The sequence below is a fragment of the Arvicola amphibius genome, chromosome 2 (genome assembly GCF_903992535.2).
Source record: "Arvicola amphibius chromosome 2, mArvAmp1.2, whole genome shotgun sequence".
NCBI classification, from domain to species: Eukaryota; Metazoa; Chordata; class Mammalia; order Rodentia; family Cricetidae; genus Arvicola; species Arvicola amphibius.
Genome location: NC_052048.2, coordinates 32,172,474 through 32,196,360, shown reverse-complemented (window position 1 = coordinate 32,196,360; position 23,887 = coordinate 32,172,474). Strand labels below are relative to the sequence as shown.

The following is a 23,887-nucleotide window of genomic DNA, read 5'->3' as shown; positions in this document are numbered from 1 at the left end:
GCCTATGTGAAGTGGTGACATCTCCTTTCCCTTGTGGGCTTAGACTGATGGGCTAGAGACAGGGCCCTGCCTTCACCCCACAGTGCCAGCCTAGCTCCACGATCCCGCGGGTGCTCACGGCCTCAGAGTCCTGGGCTACCTAAGCTAGGTCACCTCTTTCCAGAAGGCCTTGTGGCATCTACTTTCTGAACCAGCATTCTCCCTGCCCTTGGTAGGTGCCTCTGGGGCTCCCTCAGGTCTGCCCCCCACTCTCTGCCCACCTTAAATGACTCAGATTCAGGCAAGCCCCTTTCCCTCCTCAGGAGTAGCCAGAGTTGCTAACCTTGCCCAGCTGGAGGTCAGAGATGGAGCAGGCATCAATGAAGGCCTGAGCGATGACAGACAGGCAGGCATCGATGTGGTCTGTCTTCTCTATGTCGAAGACAAACTGGGGGTTTTTTAAGATGTTCACCCAGAAGCGGAGAGGAAGGCTGTGGGGCAGGGATAGTGGGGGTGCGGGAGCTCAGTGGGGGGGCTCGGGAGGTCGACAATGCTGATTCTCACAGCCCCTGCAGCCTCTGGGCACCTCGCCCTTCCCCTGCCAGCTACAGACAACCCTCACCCCAAAGAGCCTCCCTCCCCGAGCTTGCAAGCTAGACTCCTGGTTCTCATTAGAAGCCCCCACCCTACGGCCTGAGTCCAGACTCCTCCCCCACTCGGCCTTGCACGCAGAAGGCAGGGCTGACTGTCCTCAGGAGGCCAGAGGGGGTTGGGGACAACCCCCTTCTCAGTCCTGCAGAGCCTGGAGTGCCTGCTCCCCTGAGCAGGGAGAAAACGGCAACTAAAGTTGCACAGGCATTTCTGAGGGTCAGGCTGAGAGTTTTGGGTCCTTCTTGGTGTTGTATGTGACCCCCCTAAAAAGCTAAGATGGGCCTCAGAGGAAGCTACGAACTGGGTGTATGAGTCAGAGCTGCGTGTATACTACCATTCCTCAGGCTGTGCGACCTTGGGCCTGGATGGCTGCTGCTCTAAGGGCCTTGGCTCCCCTCTGTATGTTGGGGGCATGCAGAGAGGGAGGCAAGGGCAAGCGCAAAGGATGCTTGCTGGCTTTACAGAGGGGAAACTGCAGCACGGAGAGCTAAGTCTCTCACCCAAGCCAGGCTCTGCTCCTTGGTGCCTTGCCTACCCCATGCCATCACATCATTTGCGCCCCACCCCAAGGCCGCCACCTGTTGGTCTTCCAGATGTGCAAAGTGTCAGGGTCAGAGATGCCTCTCTTCTCAGCCTGCTCTTCTAGGAAGTCAAAGAAATACTTGACGGCCAGCGGGGGCTTGTCCTCGCGGATGCTCAGGATAGCTTTGAACAGGTCATCCAGGAACTTCTGCAGTGTGCCCTGCAGGGAAGATGTGGGGCATTAGCCCAGCCTCAGAGCATCTTTGGGCCTCAAGATTCTTTTTTTTTTTTTTTTTTTTATGTGCATTGGTGTTTTGCCTGCCAGTATATCTGTAAAGGTGTCATATCCCCTGGAACTGGAGTTACAGACAGGTGTGAGTTGCCATGTGGGTGCTGGGAATTGAACCTGTATCTTCTGGAAGAGCATTCAGTGCTGAGCCATCTCTCCAGCCACCCCACCCCAAGCCTCAAGATTCTTGACTGTGTTTTGTCCATGAAGCTTTCTTGGAGGAGTGTGAGTGCTCATCAAGACCCTGAGGCATGGGGCGGGGGTCAGGATGTGGGCTCTGGGTGCTGGCCTGAGTCTTTCGACCTGAGGATATGAAAGTGGCCCTGGGTCCTCTGCTACTGGGTAGCAAAAAGAATACACAGACTTCTTCTTGAAGCACAGGGCCCCCTTCAAGCCCCTACAGGGGTGGAGACTGATGTGGGGCTTACCTTGGTAGAGAGCAGGCGGGTCAGGTAGATCTCTGGCAACACCTTCTTGCGGTGGCTCTGTCGGTGGGACTTCTTGGGCTCTACCAGCTCATCTGTGGGCAGCACCTGCAAAGTGGGCAGGGTTGGTACCCTCCCCAGGCACCTGCCTCAATCCTCCCATGGAAGTCTGACCTGTGATCCCAGCCCCTGGACCCACCCATTCCCTCACCCACTCTGACTTTTCCCAGGGCCTAGGAGCACTTTCCTGGAGGCTCCAGGAGGCAAAAAGCCAAAGCCACGCCCAGCAGAGCCAGCTCCCCAGGGTCTGAGGCTGGGCACTCACCAAATGGAAATACTTTTCTGTGTCCAAGTCTTTTACTGCAAAAGGGAAACACACAATAAACAAATGAGGGGGTGGGGAGGGCAACCCGAGTGGGTGGGTGGGAGGGAGAGAGAGAGAGAGAGAGAGAGAGAGAGAGAGAGAGAGAGAGAGAGAGAGAGAGAGAGAGAGAGAGATGGATGCCCGGAGAACAAGTTGTAGAGAGATAGAGAGCCAAGATCTGACTTTTTCACCTCATGGGGGCACCCTGGGAACCCCCCTCCCCAGGATCTGGGCCTGGGGCATGTGAGGACATGGTCTGGTGTTGGAGACAGTGGTGTGGCCTGGAGGCACAGTGCCACAGCAGCCAGCTCGGACCTGGGCACGGTTGGGGCCTCCTGGAAGTGCATGTCCCCTCCTGGGGCTTTGCTCTAGCTGCTGGAAGCAATCAGCTTTGATACAGCATGGAGGTGGAGCACCCCCCCAATCCTCAGTTCCCCCCAGCACAGCTCAGAAGGATCCCAGGAAGGTAGCTCCCTTACACCCCGCCTGGATCCCTTCCCCAGCTCCAAGCCCTACCTCGGCCCAGGGTGTTGTCCTTCTTGTCTGTGAGGCTCATGGCTAGGGAGGCACCCTCAGGAATCTGACAGAGGAGAGGTGAAGTCAGAGGTCAGAGGTCAGAGAGGAGAGGGGTCGGGGTGGCTCGGTCAGGTTGGGCACCTTGTAGTGGGCCAGCGTGTTCAGTTTCTTGCGGCCGTCCTCCACGACTGAGGTGTCATCCAGGTCCCGCAGGACATAGCTCTGGGTGCTCGAGGCAAACCATTCTGGAGGGGAAAAGGGGCATCAGGGCTAGGGAAGTGGGTGGCTCCAGGGGCAGCCATTAGCCTGGGCCACAGAAGCTTCTCCTTCTCCTTCTGGAATCAAAGCAGGCCACACCCCTTTGGGAGCCCAGCTGTTGACCCTAACTGTCCAGAGTTAGAGCCTGGGCAGGGCCTGGTGCAGTGTGAACTTAAGGAACGGTTTCTGGCAGATGGCCTGTGACTCCTACAAGCCTTCAGGTCCCAGCCTCCCAAGCCGTCTTTGAGGAGCGTCTCCTGAGTGCTCTCTTGCTGGTGCCCACAGCGGCAGAACAAGGAATTCTTCCTTAAGGGGAACTCCAGGGCCTCGACTAACACGGGGAAAGAGGCTACAGTGGCCAGCTGCCAGGCACGGCGCCCGCCCTTGCCCACCGAGGTCCACGTCCTCCGCCCGCGGCCACTGCGAGTAGGGTACATTCTTGCAGAAGGCTTCCAGGATCTTCTCCTTCACCTGCGTCAGGGTGTCGGTGTCCATGGCCCGCACGCTCAGTGAATCCATACCACAGCCCTGGAAGGACACGTTCAGGTTCTGCACAAGAGAGGGGGTGGCAGCAAAGGGCCATCGTCATCATCAGGTCTGGTGACCCAGTTGGGGAGGCTTGGTCCAGACTGGAGGCCAGGACAGCCCAGCGAAGAACACCCACCCACTAGCGGACCAGTGCCCGGGCCCTGGCTCACCCGGGGCTTGGCCTCAATGTTCTCCCTCAGCAGCCACTCCTCATTGAGCGTGTAGCGGGCTTTGCCTGTGATGGCGTCGATGGAGCCTTTGTTGATCTGCTGCTTGATGGCGCACAGCAGCAGGAAGAAGGGCTCACCTACTGTCTCCTGTGAGCATGAGGGTCGAGGGTCAGGACTCATGGCACCGCTATCTCCTCTGTGTTCCAGGCTCTAAGCTCTGGCCCGCGAGTGTGCCACATACTCCCCGTCCCCTCTCAGGTGGCTGTCACCACCTCCTGCAGAGGCTGACACCCACACCTCTACTGCATCCTAGCCACACATCCAGGGACCGGCCATCCTCACTGAGGCTCAGAGAGGGCACGCACCCTGCCCAGCGCTGCACAGAAGGCAGACGTAAAACTTGAACTCTGTACTCCTATGCCTGAGACGAAGTCTTTCTACAAAGCTGGAATGTGCCCAGGTACAGCTGAGTGGACCCAGGACCCAGAAGAAGCTTCGAGGAAACCTAAGATGGATGCCTCTAGGGAGTGTCAGCCCAGTCAGGTTTCACATCCTACTTCCTACCACCACCGCCATCACCACCACTGCAGCCTCAAGCTGACCTTCGCCATGGTGAATAGGTTTGGAGGGAAAATGAGTTTGTCATAGTACCAGACTGCTTTGGCAGCAGCGCCAAGGCAGCTGCCAGCCCTGCTTCCTGCTGCAGTGGTCTGGCCTGGGAGTCACCAGCACCCCGTCATCTGATGGGGGAAGGCCAGGCGAAGGTCACCCGCAGTGGCTTAGAATGTGTCTTCTCTCCTAGTGTCCCTGTTTCCCTTCTACTCTCCACAGGGCTCCTAGGCTGGGGTCTCTCATTTGACAAAATGAAACTCAAGTCCAGAGAGGGTAATAACTTGCCCAGAACCACACAGCTAGGTTGTACCAGCAACCAGTCACAAGCCCAGAACAGTTAAGGTTCTGGTTCTGGTTCTGGGTCCTGTCCCGGCCTTTGCCTTTCTTGAAGGATGCCTAGGTGACCCTTGGACCTTTGCCACCACAGGGTAGCTGGATCCTGGGGCAGGCCCTCGGGTTGTGCTTTGTGATGTCCTAACTCCAGAGAGAAGCCCTGGCTCCCTAAAGCTCTGTGACGTTTCCTCTCCCTCTCCCGATTGCTCGTGGGCTACTCACTTGGCCTTGTCCCCTTGGCTCCTTCCCACTGAGCCTTTAGGGCTCAGGGTGAGTCACCAGCTTCAGGAAACCCTCCTGGCTTTTACAAACAGTCATCAGTCAGACTGACTAAGCTCTGCTCTACGGCAGCTGTTCAATACTTGAAGTTTTGCTTCTGTGTCCTCCCCTCTTCCCTAAGGAGAGGAAGGCTCAGGAATGCAGGGGCCTGAACTCCTCCAAATACTGCTCCCCAAGGAGGGCTTGAGGACTAAGGCTAAGGGACAACACGACCCACCAGCCTCTGATCTGCCTGAGAATGCTATGTGCTCTTGAGCAGGCTAGCCAGTCAGAGCTTCTCCAAGCTTCCGTTTCCCCACTGCCCAAAGGGGTCCCATTGAAAAGACACCCACCCCACCACCTTGATGAAGTTAGGTTTGCCTGCAGGGCCAGGGCTTGGGGCAGAGCGGGGGTGGGAGCTGTGGAGTGAGCTTACCCTCAAGCAGCCATACATGCAGATGGACATCCAGTTGGTAAGCATCTTCTCTACCACTGACTCGGTGCGCCGCAACATGAGCTTGGGGTTCTTGGCAGCCGAGGCATCGATGAGGTCTACCAGCAGCTCCTTCATGATGCTTGTGTAGTACTCCAGCTTGCCGTGCAGTGCAATGGTCAGCAGTGATGCCAGGCTGCACCTGCAGGCACGGAGTGTCAGTAAGGCCGAGCCACCTCCCACAGAAAGCCAGTCAGAAGACCCTGCCTACACCGGGAGCCTATGCGAAGCAATGAGGACCGCCTGGGAGTCTCGGAGCCTGCGATTTGATTTTCAGTGGGTGACAGCTGCCCCGGGGATATGGATTTGGCTGGGGACTCATGTCCCTGCATCTCCCGTAGCCTCACCTGTCTCGCACAGCGAAGTCCTTCTGCTGCTCCAGGGCGTGGACAAAGATGATAAGGAAGTGCTTGTTGTTGAGCAGCGAGGAGAACAAGCTGATCCCCTCCTCCATGCTGGGCCGACAGTGTTCCGGGATCTGTGGACATGGAAGGAAACACCTGGTGCTCTACATCCCAGGAGGACCCAGAGGGGCAAGGATGGCTGTAGGGAATCCAACATGGCCCCTCGGTGCCATTTTCATGTGTAAGCAGCTGGTGGCATGAGATCATACGCCCAGGCTCTCTGCCTGGCCTCAGGGACCAGCACCCTGAATGGATGCTTGAATGCCTCTCAGAAGGGAGGGCCATCTACCTTCTAATGACTTGGATCAGAGAGTGGGTACAGGCCCTCGGGGCCGGGTACTCACGTTCCACTCTCCCAGCAGCGGGTGGGTTTCCTGTGGCGGGGTGTTGCCTTGGGAGTTGAGGGTCTGCGAGGGTAGCACATACCGCTCTTCATAGAGGGAAGAACACTGCGGAGAGAAGCCAGTGCTTTAGCATTGCAGACTGGCAGGCACCTGAGTCACCCACACATGGAGGAGAGTGGCAGGACCATATGGTGGTCAAGGGACCCGGGCTCCCTAGAGGGGCACAGCAGGGGACCTGAGGCTCAGGGGCAAACCAAAGTCACTGAGTCGTGCAGTAGGGGAGACGGAGACAGCCAGGCTGCTCTGCTCTATGGTTGGGAAAAGCTGGATGGTAGAGGGGTTCCTGAAATGGTGGAGCCAGGTGCTCCCTTGGACTATTGCACAGGGGGCAGTAAGCCCATGGACCCTGGACCAATAAGAGGAAACGGGCACATGGAGGCCAGGACATCTGGCCAGGACCTGGGAGAGTCCTTGTTTCCCTACTCAGCCCCCTCAGTGTGGGGACGGGGAGGCCAACGGGGGGACATGACAGCAGTCTTCCACATAGCTAAACATCAAAGCAGGGAGAGAAAAGGAACCCGGGTGGCTATGGGCAGGAGTGCAGGCCCCGTAAAGGTGCCTCGATTCAAACTCCCCGTGATGGCCAATGCACGTTGGAGGGTGTGTACCTTGGGGAAGAAGGTACGAGTCACAAAGTGCTTGTACTCCAAGAAGGGGATGCCCTGGCTGCGGTTCAGCTCCTTGGTGAGATCCGTCATGTCTGTCTGCAGCTCTGCAAAGCCTGTGAGACAGACCAGCAGCTGTGAGTGATCCTGCCCAGGCAGGTGCAGCGCCCCCTGACCCCGCTACCCACCCACCTTTGCGAATCTCCTCGCGGATCTGAGACTCCATCTCTTCCATCTGCAGCAGCGTCTTCTGCCAGTAGCGCTCTGCACGGCGGCTCTTGGTGCAGAAGACGAACAGGGCTGTGGACAGCAGAGGGGCGGCTCAGGTTCCCAGGGCCCATGGAAAGGTCAGGCTGTGGGCCTGGAAGGACAGGGTCTACCCACGGGCCTCAGTGTCTCTGGGCAGGAGCAAGCCGGTGTCGTCCTCAGTCCCCCTGCCCTTTGTCCCGGCAACTCAGAGCTAGGACAACCCTTGATGACTTTTCTTAGAAAAAGAAATGTGTCAAAGCGCAGTCACCAGGGCCTTTCTCTGAGCAGAAGAATTACGGGCAATGTGTTTTCTTCTGCCCTGATGTGCCTTGGGAGTTCAACTTTCCAAAGTGGTATACAGTACCTGCCTTTCCTGCGAGGCACGGCATATCCATTGATATATAGAGAAATATTATGGGTAGTATTTTTAGGAACAATATATCTAGTGTTCATCTTCTTGCTTTCCCTGATACTTTTTTATATTGGATAGAATAATTTATATTACTATTACTATTTGCACAAGTGATGGCAAATAAAAAAAAAATCTTGGCAAAAAAAAACCTTGTGCAAATATGAGGACCCGGGATTGATCCCCAGGACTCATATAAAAAGTAGGGCATGGTGGCATGAGCCAGAAATTTGAGTGCTGGGAAGGCAGAGAAGGGAAGATGCCTGGGGCTCGCTGGCCTGCAAGCCAGGTGAAGTCAGTGAGCTCCAGGTCCCAGTGAGAGATCCTGTCTCAAAATAGAGAGGACAGCCACTGAGGTGCCCCACCTCTGGCCTCCAAATGTACACACAGATTGTGTAACCCACCCATTTACACACCAGGGTGTCGGAGCTTAACCACATGTCACATGACCATCAGAGTTATCCAATTTTAGAATATTCTCACTGTCCAAGGGAGACCCTTACCCTGTAAGTATTTCTCTCCCACTTCCCCCTCTCCCAGATAACCACTAGCCATTCTGTCTCGATGGATTTGCCTATTCTGTCTCCTTCAAGTAAACAGTCAGGCAATACGCAGCCTTTTGTGTTTATCTTTTTCATTGTCCTTGTTTTCAAGGCCCATCTATGCTGTGGAATATTCCTTTTTATGGCTGAAAACTTCATTGGATGGATATACCACATTTTATTACACACTTATTAGATGGCCATCGGGCTGTTGTGACCTCTTAATTATTATAAGTAATATTGCTACAGATACGGACATCTGCATATAAGATTTTATGTGGGCATGTTTTCCTTGCTCTTGGGTAGATATCCAGTGTCGATTACTAGGCCAACTGTTAGGAACTGTTCCTTTGTCCCTCCACCCAGCAGTACAGAGGGGCTCTGCTTTCTCTGCCACGTTGCACACATTGCTTTAACACACGGGACCATTTCCCCTGAGCAACCTCTCTCCAACAGCTCCCAAATTCCTCTGCCTTGTATCCAAAGCCAATTATGGTCTGAGTACAGAAGGGCTGACCAATATCTGCCACCTTCGAATTGTGCCCACTGCCACTGTCAGGGATTCACAGATGCCCTCCCGACTCTCTCGAGTGCAGGGGACTTACCAACCACAGAGAGCAGCAACAGGACGCTGCAGATGACAATAGACACGACGATGGCCGTCTCGCTGCCCCCCAGCTGCAGTGTGGCAATTGTCTGGTTGAAGTTCCCCACCTGGATCTGTGCACAGTGGGGTGGCACATCAGGCTTTGCCAGAGCTGTACCTCAGCTCTTCTCACTAGCTGTGTGACCTCCTGATCAAACTGTGCCCAACAAACTGAGATCCAGTGTTTGGCAGAGAGGCCAAATCAGCACAGGGCTGTGATGACAACAGCCTAGGAGAGGTCACAGGGAAGCTCATGGAGTCTGGCTGTTGTCTTGGGAACAGGTGAGGGGTAACTTAGCAGGAGGTAGACAGATGCAGTACAGCAATACCTAAAAGCCACCCCTGTCCCGCCCCACCACTCGGGATTCCATGATGCTACACAATGACAGGCTGTGGGCAGGACACACTCTAGGTGGGACACCAAAACAGGCAGGAACAACTTTTTAATAGCTTCTGGTGCCAACTAATGACTTGGGTCTCAGTTTCTCCATCTGTCAAGTCAGGGTATAAAGCTCTGCTTTGGTGAGACCTAAGTTACTGGGTATGAAAATACTCAGTGACTTCTCTACCCAGAAGCCAGGTCTGCCCACCTCCAGAGCCCCGCCCACTCACTGTGATGGGCAGCTGTCCCTCGGCTGTGCCCAGAGACTCATTGACTGAGCAGTGGATGACTCTGTCTGAGACGATCTGGATGTCGCAGGACACCTGGCCAATCTTGATGTGGTACTCGTGGCTCTCAAGCCCTAGGCTGTCTTGCTCCTTCTGTGGGTACATATGGGATGCTGGGATGGGGGTGGGGTTCCCAGGTCAGCTGCCCCCGGCTCCCATTACCTAGCCTCCCAGCCAGGTTCTCACATGGATGACTAGGGTGAGCGGCTCCCCTGGGTGATGTTTGATCCACTTCTCCCTCTTGGCCGTGGAGAACTGTGGATTGGGGAGGTAGTCCAGACGGAACCGGCTGCCCCTCTGTGCCTCTGCAGGGTCCAGCAGCTCCTCGGCCACTTCGTCTGTGTACGTCCAGCCATTGATGAAGAAGTCTACGGGTGCTGAAGCATTGCTCAGGGCTCCAGGAGATGGGCAGGTGATGAGTGTGGAGTTGAGAACCTTGCAGAACTGGGTAGGATGAACCCACGAGAGTGGAAAATTGAAGGATGAGGGTAAAGCGGGGAGATGGAGAGGTCAGGAGGAACAAACATAAGCTGGCTGCACAGGACTACCTCGGCCCCCAGCCCCTCACCCCCATATACCCCGGCCCCTCACCGTGGGCTCCCGGCCAATGTGGTGTACTGCCATTGATACGTTCTGTACCATGTGGAAACGTTCGCCAGCCACAGTGATGGTCCTGCCACCGCTGAGGGGACAGCAAGACTTGTCAGGCTCCCCGCAGCCCGGACAGTGAGACAGAGTGGGTGTGGGTGGGTCTGGATCTCACCTAACAGGGCTGCGGCCTGGGCGGATGGCAGTGATGACGGGGTTCTGCATGTACCAGAAGGTGAGGTTTCCATGAATGCAGCCCCGGCTCTCAAAGCGCACACACACAGGCACTAGAGCGGGCAGGGTCCCCCGAGGCACAGTGCAGGTGATGCTGGTGGCTGTGCGCCTATGGGGAGTGACGAGCAGATGACATGAGTGTGGCCCTTTCCAGTTGCTCACCCACTGCAGGTGCCCTGGCCTTGTCTTCTGCCACTTCTGCCCAGTTTCTCCTTCCCACGGCCACTTGTTGGCTAAGGTTGTACCCAACTCAGATATCTCCCTTCTCCTTCCTTCCCACATCCACCCCAAGCCAAGAAGGGAGAAAGCTAGGCATACCCGGATGATACCTATGGAGAGGGTCACCCACCTCCCAGCTGCCAGACTGTGGGCATGGCTTACGTAAGGTCCGTGCAGGGGTCCGTGTCATTCACCAGGACCTGGAGCATAGAGCCTACATGGAGGTCACTGCCGTGAATAGTGATCCTGGTGCCCCCTGCCTTTGGACCCAGGGCAGGCTCCAGGGAGTGGACCATGGGTAGCTGGGGAGAAGGAAAGGGGTTAGGCTCTGGCCGCAGGCTTATGGGGAGTGAGCTGGGTGGCGGGTGGCTGTCGCCTACTTACCACGTAGGAGAAGTGCTCCCGAGACCTGCCCTCCTTGGAGGCATTCACGGTTACCACGTCTGAGAAGACCCCTGGTGCGGGCCCTGTGGCACACACGATCCTGAGGACAGGCAGGCATGTGGGCGGAAGGTGAGCCGGTACCTGTGTCTGCCCGTGGGGCCTGCCTCCCACTCACGCCAGAATGCCCACCCAACAGTGTTCCCCATGGGCAGATGGTCACCCTAGGGTTGGCCAAGCAGGGACACACCACTCCACTGTTTCCCCCAGACTGAGACAAGGTCTAAGATCAGGTGATCTCTGATCACCAGGCAGTTTGCCCAGCTAGTCTGGGTTAGCCACCTGTTGCCATTCTCGGCAAGCCTGGCTCAGAGCCTTCCAACAGGAAGTCCAGCTAATTTCCTGCTTGCAGAAGTCCCCAGAGGCCTTTGGGCCCAGCTGCTGCACCCTGATCTTTATACCCCATCAGAGCCCCCCAAATTTTACTAGTATCAAGCAGTTCTCATCAGAGCAAGACTGATGTGGCAGGGAAAGCCCAGAGGGCTTCCCAGAAGAGGCATCAGAGTGCTGGCAGGATAGAGGAGTGGCCCAGGCAGAGACAGTGGGAGGCCCGGTCATTGTAATGTGCCATTGTGGGGGCGGGGTGAGGGTTAGGTTGGCATGCCTGACACTCACTCCTCTGAAACTGTGTATCTGTCAGCCAGGGGTTCACAGGCTACACCACCAATCCACACACCATGGGCCACGTCACTGAACCGGCGGCCCAGGTTCCTGCCGCGGATGGTCAGCAAAGTCCCGCCGTCCAAGGGGCCACTCAGAGGCTCGATCTGCCAGGGAACCATGGCAAGTGAGGGTCTGAGGCCCCATGTCCCTCTGACTGTAATATGTGCCCACAAGAGGTCACAGACCCAGCAGAGGACAGGGAGCCTCAGAGGGTTCAGAGGGCTGGGGCAACTGGTGGATGGGCTGCATGCATCCTATGGGAGCCTGAAAACACCATGTGGCTCTTGGCGGCCATGCCTGACCACAGAATTCAGCATCTAAGCCAGATGCTCATTGGTCTAGGGGTGGGCACTTGGCCTAGGCTAAGCCAGTCAAAATCGTTCCCTGAGATTGTTCTTAACTAAATCAGGCTGGTGAGTTCCTGGAAATCGCAACTGTCACCAGGATGGGTTCCAGGGTTTCTGTGAAAAGTCAGTGGTCAAAGGCCCCACCTCCCACCTCCCAGTGACCGTCCCCTATTAGAACAGCAGCCACAGGAGGTGACCTATGAGTCGAGAGCGCTCTGTGTGCCAGTAATGCCTGGTATGGCGTGTGCTTACCGCTCGTATCTCAGGGGCTGGGCAGGTGCCAGGGAGTGGCTGCAGGGGCCCTCTCAGGCGACAGCCATCATTCCAAACACAGAGGTGACCCAGGTCCTCACGGCCCAGGCACTGGGAACAGTCAGGGCTGCCCATAGCACAATTGTAGACCACAACTGTGGACACAGGACAGCATGGTCAGCTTGAAGCGAGGCAACTCCAGGGTCAGCACCCTTAAAGTTCTTGACCAGCTTCTAACTGTGCAGCCCTGTGTCCCCCCAGTTTCATCAACATTGCTTCTCCTCAAGGGGTTCACTGAGTCCTGGTCAGTCTTGCAGTAAAGGTTTGTGGCCTCACTGGACACAGGAACAACAGGGCTCAGAGGCTCAGAGAGGGAAGTAAGGTCCTGGAGGTGACATGGCCATTGGTCTAAGGCTGGCCACCGCAGAGTGGCTGGCCCAAGGGTCTCAGTGGATGTTTGGACACTTATGGGGTATAAAGTTTGTGGCCGCCCAGGGGAGCCCCCAAAGCTAGATGCCTCCAATGACCAGTGGGACAGGTGGGACACTCACCTGTCATGGGGTTAGGGCTATCTAGGAATCTGTCTGGTGGCCCCTTCAGCTTCAGGCTAAGTGGAAACACCTGGCTCTTCTGGGTTGTGTGCAGCTGCAAAATGAGGAAGTATGAAAGGCAAGGGTGGGGTCTGGGCCTCCTGTGGGGGGGCAAGGGTGTCACCAAGATGGACCAGGGGAGGGGAAGGGGAGGACCAAAAACCAGAGGCACATAGATAGAGGAAGAAAGGAGGCCAAGCAGGTCTCTTCTGTGCCCTGCTGGGCTCCTACCACTTACCACCACTTGGTTGCAGCGTACCACTGAGTCATTTATCCATACAGCCTCGAAGCTCTCTTCCAGGCCAAAGCTGCACTCCAGGGAGGTACCCTACAGACACAGGACAGAGGCTTTACGGCACCCGTCCCTCAGACCTCTCTCAGAACATGGCAGCTGCCACCCTGACTGGAAGGCTAGGGACTCCACCAGCCCTTTGCCCACAGAATCTCCTCCCTGGCCATCAAGTCAGGGGCTGCAGACACTGAGGACTCTGTCCTATGACACTGACAGTCTCCCTGTCACACCCAGTGTCCTAAACCAGTTCCTGACACCCTAGCTCCAGGAGACCTTGTCTGCCCCTTAGACTGAGTCTCTGGTCTCTGCCCTGCAAAACTAAACCCTAGATACCCCGTCAATCTCCAGGTAGCATGTGCCAGGGCTTCTGCATGGGCTGGTCTCTTTTTTGCCATCAGTGAGAATCACCAGTGTCCAAATTCTAGCTCAAGAGACCCTGTTTCCCATAGGCCCCCATGGATCAGGACACCCCATACACAATCCTGCCTTTAACAGCAAAGAGATGCACACTGAGGGACCTGTTCTGCTCCCAAAGCCTGCCCTGTCCTGCAAGTGTTCTGTTTCCACATGTCTCCTTACCCCCCAAGAAGGACCTAGCTGACCATAAGGCCCTTTACACACTCTTACAAGCAGCAGAAGTTGTGGAAAGCTCAGGCCCAACCTCCCATGTGCCTAGCTTTAAATCCCGCCTTTACTTATTCATTATGTGGCCTCATGCGGTTGCTCTGCTTCTCTAAGCCTTGGTTTTCTTAACTGTATATTATGTGAATAGGTCTTCTGGGCAAAGTACAGACCCTATGTTTTAGTGGCTTACATATATAGGTGTCTAATGTGTGCTTTGCTATGGATGGTGTGCAGGAAGTGCTCAATAAATGCTAACACATTAAGCAGGGTCCAATTCCTCAGTCTCAACTTGCTCCCTCAAGAGCAATATCAATAAACATTTGCTGACTGACAACAGACCAAGACCCCAGAGCCATGTGCCAGGACTTCCTGTTTATGTTCCTACTGTTGGCAGATCTGACACCCTGAGAAAAAAGCAGGACAACCTCTTCTTCCTGGGGTCCTAGCCGGAAGCTAACACAGGAAAGAAGCTGCTGACAGGGCCAAATGTTGGTCTATTCCCAGTGTGCAGAATTGCAAATGGGTCCCCTCCCCGAGGACATGGCTGAGTAGTCTGTAGCAGTGCTGCCCAGTGTCCAGGCCTCCAGCTGCTCTAGAAGCATCGTCAGGCAAGGAGCTGGGGAGTCCTGTGACTGGTAAAAGCAGTAAACGCGCCAAGAGCCACACAGCTGGAGAGAATCAGCCAGGGCCGAATTGGGGCTAGAGTCTCCCCACCCTGCTCCTGTGACCCACCAGGCCCTGGCACAGTAGGCCTTTGGGTGGAGGGCAGCTCCACCCTGGCCCTCAAGAACTCTTACCCTATAAGGGGTTCCCTGACACATCCCAGATGCCTGGCACGTGGCCCCCATGTGTGACAACTGTCACGGGCCTCAACTCCCGCGTTTCAGTGACAGATGGCATGTCCCAGGAACTAGGGAGGCTGGCATCCTTCCAAAACTCATCAACTCCCCTCTGCCACATTCCTACGGGGGGGGGGGTGTAGTGATGGCCACATCCCCTCCCCAAGCACCACTTCCTCCCTCAGTGGTGTCCCCTCTGGACCTTGGGAACTAGGAGCATGGCCTCTTCTGCCCATCCTTAGGTAAGACATGGGGGTCTTGAACTGGGTCAGTATGTTCCACAGAGCTTAGAGCACCCTGGGTCTTGCTCAGCCTGGGCAGGACAGGCAGAGCCCACATGGACCTCATCTCCCTGTGGACTGTGGTACTAGGCAGGGGGCTGGGCCACTCTGCCAGGGAGCCTCCAGGGCAGGAATACTGGGGTGTGGCCAGGGTTCCCTTGGCAGCTGCTGGTTGTCTGCTGTCCCCCATCAGCCTGGTCTTCCTGTTCCACGTCTTACACAGCTGGAGTAGGGCTCAGAGAGAAAAGCAGAGCCACCGTTCTGGATGCTGGGACAGACCTTGCTTAGCCTCTACTTACATGGAAGAAGGCGGCGTTAGTGAGAGGCACTAGGATATCCTGGGAGCCACCTGTAGGCACGGGTGCCAGGGGAGAAGGCAGGATCTGGGGGCAGTCCTGAGGATTCTGCAGACCAAACATAGAAGGGGGTCAAACAGGATGTTACAAAGCCCCCGCCCCCAACACACAGTTCTTCCAGCAGCCTCCACAGCAGAGCCTGCAGCCCCTACTTTCGGACGAGAAAACAGAAGCAGAGGCATCTAGGTGGAATCTGCCTCCTGGATGTGTTCCTCAGACCCAGTGACTGGGTATCGGGGGTGGTGAGCTCTTGGTGGCTGGGTTTCTGGGACTCAGCCTCCCAGGACACATAACACTGGGCCAGGTCTGACACTGCCCTCATGGCTCTTAGGGACCATACCCCACTATGCAGAAGAAACTAGGGCAGAGAAGGCAAGGGCTGTGGCTACACGTTCTCCACGTCCCTCTGAACAGGATGTTGGGGGACCATATCTGTGCTGGGGCTTCAGAGTCCTACGTACTCACATCTCAACATCTGACCTACGGGGGCCAGAAGTCACAGGGCCCGGGGCGGTAATGCACCCTGGGCCACAAAGACCTTATAGCCAAGGACCTCCTGGCCACATTGGGCAGGGAAAGGATTAGGGTTGACTATCAGCCTGTGTGTGCACTTGAAATCATCCTCTGGACAAGGCCCCCTTCTCCTGGGGCAGTTTTTCCTCTGTTCTTTTCCTCTCCTCCTCCTTCTCTTCTCCCCTGACCCCATCTCTCTTTTGACACAGGGTCTCACTATGTTATTCAGACAGGCTGGTCTCAAGGACTAGGTCACAGGCGGGCCACCACATCCACCAGCAACCCCGTCTTCCACACACCGTGTGCTTGCCACATGACTGCTTCAGCCTCCTCGGTGCTGAAATTACATTCAGGTGGGCAGCCATGGAACATTTCACATACTATGTGGAAGCCGGAGAACCCTGTACCCATTTTAGAGATGAAGAAATTGAGCCGCAGCAGAGGAAAGCAGCTTACCCCAGACAGGGCTTTGGAGACTTTCCAGTGAACACACGGGGTCACCTTAAGAGTCACCTTCTCCCTTTGACTTCTTATAATCCAGACCACCAAGATGTGCAGAGCCACTTTATGTGGAAGGTGTGTGACCTGGGCTGAACCCTGACCCCCCCCCCTCCAAGACCCACACCCCTGTTGGCAGTCCTCCAGGTCTGCCCGTGGCCTCTCGGCCCCACCATCTGCCTCTTGAGGCTGGTCTGACCTGGACCAGCCCTCAACAGACTCATGATGAGGAGACTGACCTGGACCCTTAAGCCCCCCTGGCCTAAGAGAACCATCCAGGAGGCAGATCTGGGTTCTGTAACTGGACAGTCTCAACATAACTCCAGTGGAACTGGAAAGGACATTGTCCAGTTCCCTAGACTGGGCCAGGAGGGGTCCCCAATCATCTCTGGCTACTGAGAACACGTGGCACCAAGAATGAAGAGCCTGAATGTGGCATCCCCCAGAGGTTCAGGAGGCCCCGGATGCCACGGTTCAACTCCTGGGTCCAGTGGTGCCTGAGATGAACCAACCTTCTGACTGTTCACTAGCATTAGCTGATAAAGTCCAAGGACCAGAAGCCATCTGGGTTTTCCTCTGAAAGAGGGCATGGGCCTCCCCTTCCTGTTTCCACCCTGGCCATCAGATGGCTTTTCCCCTTTGCTGCCCCAACCTGCAAGCTTGGGAAGCTGTAGCTGGAGAGCAGGGGCAAGTGGGAGGGCTCAGGAACTACCATCATGTAGGTGTGTGCAGAACCTACTCTAGGTCACGTAGGTTGGCACTGAGCCTCTCCTTGCCTGGCTGGAACTGCCAGGGAACAAAGCTAGGTGGCCAGGATCCCAAATGTGCCATTGGAGAACGGAGCCGCAGGAGTACCCAGAACTCCTGCAGACAAGCCCTGGCATCCCATCCCAGCCAGCAGTGATGGGTCCATGGACCAAGCCACTGGCTGTGGCCCAGCCCACAGTCGCTGATGGCTGTCAATTCCCATCCAACTACCCGGTCATGGGCTCCAGCACTGTGCCACCCTGTGGTTTGGAACACACCAGGCTCTCATCCAGCTACCACTTCCCATCCCACTTCCAAAACCTGACGTCACACCGCCCTGGGAGCACTGCCCTCAGAGAGGCGATATCAGCTGGAACACCTGGCACCTGGCTGCCTCTGCTCATCCCTGGAGCCAGCCTTAGCAGTCTCCCTGAGGGTGCTACTGGGACCACACATATGACTGCAAGCACAGCCTTCAGCACCCCCCTTCCAGGATCCAGGGGTCCCGGGGGGGGGCATGCAGACCCTCTGCTCGCTGTCTGCCCAGGAGGCCTGGCGCCTCCACAGCTAACTGGCACTTAATTAAATGCCAAGTCCAGCACTGGTTCAGAGCCTTGCACAGGCCTTGGTGAGGCTGCCTCTTCTCCTGCCAGATTACAGTAATACTCTACGACAGCCCCTCCAGGGTCGGCCCGGCTCCTGTCCTAAGGGAGAGCTGTAGACCTGAGGAGAGCAGGCTGACTGCCAGGGTCAGACGCATCTCCCAGTAGGTGAGTGCCTATACAGATGGCAAGACCCCATGAAAATTCTCTTAAGAGAAGTTTTTCCTGGTCACCCATGCACAGTAGCCACCTGCTTCTATGATCATCTATGGGCCAACTATAAGGTTGTTGCTTCTGGGAGTAATTCCAGGCCTTGGGGTGGGGGGTGTCTCACTTTACAGAGGGAGAAAGGAACAAAGTCGTGGTAGCTTGCCTGGATCAGACTCAAGAGAGAGCTAAGGCTTTTGGCCTGCGATGGGAAGGACAGAACTACATCTAACTGGGTTTCCCCCAGTGCTTAGCACAGACTCAGGTTTAGAACAAGCACTCAGGGATTGTCGCTGTACTGTAAGGAGGTCCTCGGACCTCCAGGTCACCAAGTCCTTGCTGTGTATGCAGCCTGGGGTTGTGGGTGAGGAAGTGCCGTACCCCAGATGCTCCAACCCCAGAGTCATGGGGATGAAGGACCTGGATTAAATCCCAACACCCAATGCTATAGGTCACTCCTGAGCCTATCAGCGAGAGTCCCTGTTCTGTGGGCACTCTGTGAGCCAGATGTGGTTGCTGCATGCTGCTGAAGGCTGTCCTGAGGGTCAAACTGAGGCCATGGCATATTCTTCTTAGCACCTGTTGTGGCCCCCTGTGGTGGCAGACAGGGCTTGATGGCATTCTCTAATCCCAGTGCCTGAAGCTAGGCCACCTCTCTGAGGCACATGACCAGCAGTCTGGCGACGTGATCTGGTAGATCACCGGAGACAATTGAGCCTCTGAGAGTGCACAGCCCCGACATAATGCAAAGAGGGACATGGCTGAGCTCAGGACACCGCCATTCACCTGCCAAGGTCTAGGGAATTTCATGTGTCACCTCTAAAAGAGGGAGGAGCCTTCCAGGGCAAAGGTGAAACACCATAGGAACGGAGGCACCAATTCTGGGTTTCAAAGAAAGGGGAGAAGGATTTGGGTTCAAGGCCCAAGCCTTCTAAGCCACAGGGACAAAAAGCCTGAAAACATGGGACAACAACGTTCCACCCTTAGCAGCGTGGGTGGAAACGGCCAGCACGCTGAGCAGGGCAGGGTGACCACCTGACTCAAGCTTTGCAGAAGGCCACACTGTAACCCTGAGGCGTTGTCTCTAAGAACTGGCCTTCCAGGAGTAACCCAGTGAGATGCAAAGGCAGGGGAGGGAAACACCAACCAGCCTGTCCAGCCACAGGGAATCAGTTTAACATGCCATGATGAGCCCCCTCGCCATGCTAGGCAGTGCTAGACGAAGAGAAGCTCTCAACGTTGGAACCTTACAAACAAGAGAAGCAGGTACTGAAGCCGAGGGGTGGGGGTAGACCCGAGACAAGGCTTACTGTGTGGTCCGGGGAGCTCTCACACCGAGACTGATTAGAGACACAGGAGTGCTGCTGGGTGCACCAGAAGCAAGGCCACTGCGTCGACAGGCAGCTGGTACAGCTGGAAGACAAGGGAACCTTTCAGATTCCTGCTCCCCACCCTCAGCTGGGCCCCAGAAGTCTGATCCCAGTGTCGGAGGGGAAGGAGGCGGATGGGTCATCTTTTAAGGTAGTGAGCTCCCCACTATGAGAGGGGATGCAAGGAAGACACAGATGGACTCTTCAGTTCCCTCTTCCCCCACCAGTCTAGTGTCAGCTTGCAAGACACTGGTAAGAGCTGGTAAGAGCTGGTACAGGCAAGGGAAGGTTGTAGGGGTCCTGTCTGTTGAGTGTACCAGAGTCTGCAGCTGTTCCCCATGCCGGGGCCTGTTCCTCCTCCCCCTGCCCACTCACGCTGTATGGGGGTAGACTTGTCCAATCCGGCTGCAGTCATAGATGGTGAAATTAGCTGAGACGATGTTGTGTCCTTTGACCCTTACAGACATCTCAACAGTCACGTGGTCTGGAAAGAGACCAGGGATATAAAAGGTCTTCATCCACATCTAAAGCTGGGATGTCAGGGTCCTACCCTTGGGCTGGCATCACAGCCAGGCACTCACCCTGGCCAGCAGGAAAAGATGGAAACTGGGCCCTGGGCAGGAGGTTGCAGTAGGCAATCTGATGGTCATAGGCAGGGCCAGGTACCCGGGCTACTGTCCGGACATTGTTCCCATAGTCACAAGTCATCTCCATACCACTGAGGCTAGGCAGGCTGCCTGAGATCTGCAAGATCATCCCCTGGGGGAGAGACACCTTCGGGTGAGGCCCAGGCCACGCCCCTTACAGATCCTATGGCAAGGGCCTCTGACCCTGAGTATCCGACAGAAAAGAGATTCCCTGCAGGGAAGTCAAGGCCCCTAAGGGGAGTGACCCAGAGGTTTCAGTTTTCCCACAAGAGGCTCCTCATCTCTGAGGTAAGGAAGGCTCTGTAAACCAGGTATTGCAATACAGCCTATAATCATAGCACTTGGGAATCTGAGACAAGAGGATTGCCATAAGTTCAAGGCCAGACTGGCCTATGGTCTCAAAACCAGAAGGTCTCTGCAGCGCAGGGTTGCTATGACCCCACTTCCCACCCTTAGACACCTGGACCTCACTCGCACCTCAGGGCTCTTGTGGAACAATCCTTTTGTACACTGTGAAGATGTGCTGCTCTTATTGGTTTAACAGTTAAATGGCCAATAGCTAGGCAGGAAGGGGTAAAGACAGGAGAGCCAGACTGAGAGAACTCTGGGAAGAAGGAAGTGTGTGGAGAAGCAGAAGAGAGCATGCCATGCGGGTAAAAGGTACTGCCTGCCATGTGGTATAGATAAGAAATATGGGTTCTTTTAAGTTCTAAGAGCTAGTTAGTAACAAGCCTAAACTATTGGCCACCACCCCCTTCTCCGCCATATCAGGAATAGGTGACAGCGGCTAGCACACCTAGGAAGAGACAGAGGGGCCTGACTGTCTGTCTGGGTATCCCCGCTCAGCATATTCAGGAACTGCGATTTAAACACTAGCAGTGGCCCTGTGCACCGCTCCCTCATCCAGGATACACTGTTCTAGCTATGACCAGGTTCTCCAAGAGCCCATGTCAGGGCCTAGCCATGGAGGTGGTGCCTGGCCCTTGCGGTGCGCTTGAGCTTCCTCGAGCCTGGCTGCCACTGCTCTTTCCACATCCTCCAGGCTTTGTGCTACTGCGGCACCACTCACCGTGTAGTCCCGGCGCACATCGATCTCAGAAGGCAGCACGGTCATGACAGGGCAGCGGCTGGGGCCCTGACTGGCACTGGTCCAGAAATGCGGCTGACTGGAGTTGGCGCAATCCTGTTGCAGTGTGCACCTGCAGGCACCACGGGGTCAGGTCCAAGGTCAGGGCCACTGCCCCTAGCCCTCCCTGACCTGTCAGCATTGCATAGGGTGGGGACCCTCACCGCGTCTCCAGAGTGCACCAGCCACAGTAGGCGTCAGCTGCACCCACACAGTCCCCGCAGGTGGAATGCACCTCACACGCTGCAACCTTCACACGGGCCATCTGCAGGCAGAGAGGATCCAGTTAGCAAGGTAGCCACCCCTGTCTTGTGAGGGTAGGGGCAGCTAAGGTTGAAGGCCTTAGTTGGAGAGACATGGCCTCCTTGAAGCATGGCGTCCCTGACATGAGTGAGCAGAGGCGGCCCCAGGAAGAAGGTCAGCGTGTGCACAGCTGGCTGGCTATAGCTCTCCTCACCTGGTGGGACGTCATCAGGTACAGGAAACCAGGATCCACGGGGTCAAACTGCATGACATGGTGCACGGGTTCCCCATAGGCCACTGTCAGCACCCGCCTGCTTACGACCTGCATGCTCTCATTCAGGCTGATCTGTGGGAGGAAAGGCCGCCACCTGCTGATGCCAGGACTGCCACCCACAAGGTCAGGTTACCTCAGGTCTTCTCTCCCCTCCTGCTCGGACGGCCCATGGTTAAAGGGAAAGCCAGTCCCACAATTCTTATTCCCACACAGACTCCACAGCGCCCCCACCAGGAACTCCCTGCTGCCCAACTCTAGCATACCCCTAGGTCTATGTGTAGGCTGCAGTTCCCAAAACACTCTCATGTACAATCCGCATGAGCTGTTCTCCTGCGCCCTGCCTCGGTTTACCCAGTGGAGAAGAGTCATGGGTGATGGCCATCTATTCTACAGGGCTGCAGAGTCCTGGGCGAGGTCCCAGGCCTCTTTGCACGTCCCTCTGAGGACTGGCAAAGTCCTGTCTGTGCTCCCCTCTAGTCCCCAGCATGTTGAGTGCTCAGGGCTCTAAGCTGTTTATCTAAAGGCTGGTGGTCTGGACCTCTGGGGCCTCCCTCTCACTCACCTTCCTCTGGGTTTCTAAAACCTGCAGAGGTTCCCTGCAGGAAGAAACTGGCTGTGGATTCAATGCCTTGATAATTGATGCAGCCACACCCCCAGCTCTTTTCCCCTTTGCTTCTCTTTTACACATACACCCGCCCCCAAGGCCTGTCTTGTCTTTGCCACACTCCTTCCTAAGAGTACTGCCATCCTTTTCATTCTGGGGTGTACCAAGTCATCCCCAGACACCCGCCCCGCCCCCCAGGCTTAAGCTTGGCCTTTGAGATGTCCCTGCTGCCGGGAGGCCTCTTGGGATGCTAGCAGGGGCTTGATTACTGTTCTCACACTACACACACCACCCCACACACTCAGACACAGACACCAATTCATTTCTCCTCCCTAGGTGTTCACTGAGCCCCAAGGCCCTAGTTAGAAGCTCCAAACAAGGAAAGGGTTGGCAGGAGAGACACCACCCTGCGCAGACTGGTGGTGACCTTTCCAGGTTGAGCTGTGGGGTGGGCAGGCACCTGCCTAAATTCAGCTCCATCACTGAGGTCCTGGGCTCCACCCCAAGCATGGCACAGATGAATCAATTAGAAATGAAAAGGAATGGCCCATATTTATCTACGTGGTCACTCGGCGGGGCAGTCACCTCTCTTGAAGGATCTCAGTGGCCCCCTTCTGTGCAACAGACTCCCAGCTACATCCTTGGCCTGGTGTGAGAGAAGGCATGGTTCCTACTATGTAAACTTTGAGGCACTGGGAAACAGCAGGTGTCTAATGACGGCAGCTTTGTGGGCAGAAGGTGGAGAGGGCTCTGACCACAGCCCTGATTTGCCTCATTTCTCCTGGATGGATAGAGTCTGAATCCAGAGGAGACATGTTCTGCCCTCAGGCCACGCAGCAAGGAACAGAAGTCAAAAGCAGAAGCCACGCCTCTGGCCACAACACTGAGCCCTGACAGCTACCTTCTTCACCCAGCAGAGGATTGAAGCTGAGTAACATGTATTGGGGCCCTGGGTCCACAACGGGTGGTTCCATGCCAGGATTGTAGGGCTCAAGCCCCACCCCCATCCCACCCAGGCAGCTGCCAAAGGGAATCAGATTATGGGCTCTGAGTCAATTAGACTGAGCTTGGCTCAGAGGCTGACTCTTCCCTAGAGAGAGGAAGAGGGGGTTGTCTCCCCTGTCCACCCTGCCCTGGGGTAAGAAAAGAAACTCCTTGACCTCCCTTAGCTCTGGAACTTGCAGGGTGGTCACCAGCATGGTTAATCCAGAAACTTGACCCCTGAAGTGGTGGCCAGCAGGACTGTGCCCACCCCCCCATTAAAGTACCACCACCACTGCAGCCAGTAGGGAAACTGAGGCCCAGCGAGAGCACTGCAAAGATCAAGAAGCCACTACTGGGCAGCAGACCCCAAGCCAGGAGAGATGCTGACAGCTCTTAGGCCAGGTCCTCCCCTCCACGAGAGGCCACTGTGGAGCCATGGAGGGAAAACCTGAACGGGGCAGTAACACTGGACCTTCTGTGGCCCATCTCTGGGAAGTTCCCATTGTATAAGCTTACCTTCAGCAGCCTCCCTGTGGCAGTGCCCAGGAAGACAGCGGTATAGTTATTGGCACTGGCCACAGCCACAGCTGTGAGTCCCGGAGCACGGAACACGGGCGATGCACTCAGCGGCTGCAGGATGGACAGGGGGTGCTGCAGGTGGGCCGCACCACAATCCAGCTGCTCCAACTGTAGCTGTGGAGACAAGGCAGGTTAGACCTCAGCTCTGGAACCTTCTCTGGCTCCCTGCTTACTCACACAGCCGGATCTCAGCTCTCAGCCCCTGCTTGAAGGCCCCGCCTCCAAGCTGAGGCCAAGCTTAACAAATCCCCAGACCCTACCCAGGTCTAACCTTGACCTTAGGTGACAGAGCTACCCCTCAGAGATGACTGGTATTTAAGGTGTGTGGGAACTGGACTGGGTTCCGGGAGGGAAGGCAGGAAGGCTGGCCAGTTTGGGATACACCTTGCCATTTCAGACACCGGGGAAGCTGAGGCAGGAGGGTCACCTGACCCTGGGAAT

At 56.0% G+C, this 23,887-nt stretch overlaps 1 protein-coding gene across 1 annotated transcript in view; it reads right to left on the bottom strand.

Annotated features, from left to right (window-relative positions):
* The window catches only part of Plxnd1 (plexin D1), a 39,109-nt gene that overhangs the window by 2,187 nt on the left and 13,035 nt on the right, over positions 1-23,887 (bottom strand). Inside the window, exons 2-33 of the mRNA XM_038319580.2 lie at positions 23,384-23,560; positions 21,220-21,351; positions 20,927-21,027; positions 20,706-20,835; positions 19,571-19,748; positions 19,365-19,473; positions 18,930-19,032; positions 14,996-15,100; positions 12,899-12,988; positions 12,622-12,715; positions 12,071-12,225; positions 11,424-11,575; positions 10,752-10,851; positions 10,530-10,669; positions 10,090-10,257; positions 9,918-10,008; positions 9,513-9,770; positions 9,270-9,419; positions 8,617-8,731; positions 7,004-7,111; positions 6,815-6,927; positions 6,147-6,251; positions 5,746-5,876; positions 5,342-5,540; positions 3,703-3,849; positions 3,397-3,553; positions 2,888-2,991; positions 2,747-2,810; positions 2,192-2,226; positions 1,870-1,974; positions 1,209-1,372; positions 323-470 (exon numbers count right to left, since the gene is read on the bottom strand). Coding sequence (XP_038175508.1) covers positions 323-470; positions 1,209-1,372; positions 1,870-1,974; positions 2,192-2,226; positions 2,747-2,810; positions 2,888-2,991; positions 3,397-3,553; positions 3,703-3,849; positions 5,342-5,540; positions 5,746-5,876; positions 6,147-6,251; positions 6,815-6,927; positions 7,004-7,111; positions 8,617-8,731; positions 9,270-9,419; positions 9,513-9,770; positions 9,918-10,008; positions 10,090-10,257; positions 10,530-10,669; positions 10,752-10,851; positions 11,424-11,575; positions 12,071-12,225; positions 12,622-12,715; positions 12,899-12,988; positions 14,996-15,100; positions 18,930-19,032; positions 19,365-19,473; positions 19,571-19,748; positions 20,706-20,835; positions 20,927-21,027; positions 21,220-21,351; positions 23,384-23,560 — 4,128 coding nt within the window. The remainder of the gene's footprint in view (positions 1-322; positions 471-1,208; positions 1,373-1,869; positions 1,975-2,191; positions 2,227-2,746; positions 2,811-2,887; positions 2,992-3,396; positions 3,554-3,702; positions 3,850-5,341; positions 5,541-5,745; positions 5,877-6,146; positions 6,252-6,814; positions 6,928-7,003; positions 7,112-8,616; positions 8,732-9,269; positions 9,420-9,512; positions 9,771-9,917; positions 10,009-10,089; positions 10,258-10,529; positions 10,670-10,751; positions 10,852-11,423; positions 11,576-12,070; positions 12,226-12,621; positions 12,716-12,898; positions 12,989-14,995; positions 15,101-18,929; positions 19,033-19,364; positions 19,474-19,570; positions 19,749-20,705; positions 20,836-20,926; positions 21,028-21,219; positions 21,352-23,383; positions 23,561-23,887) is intronic.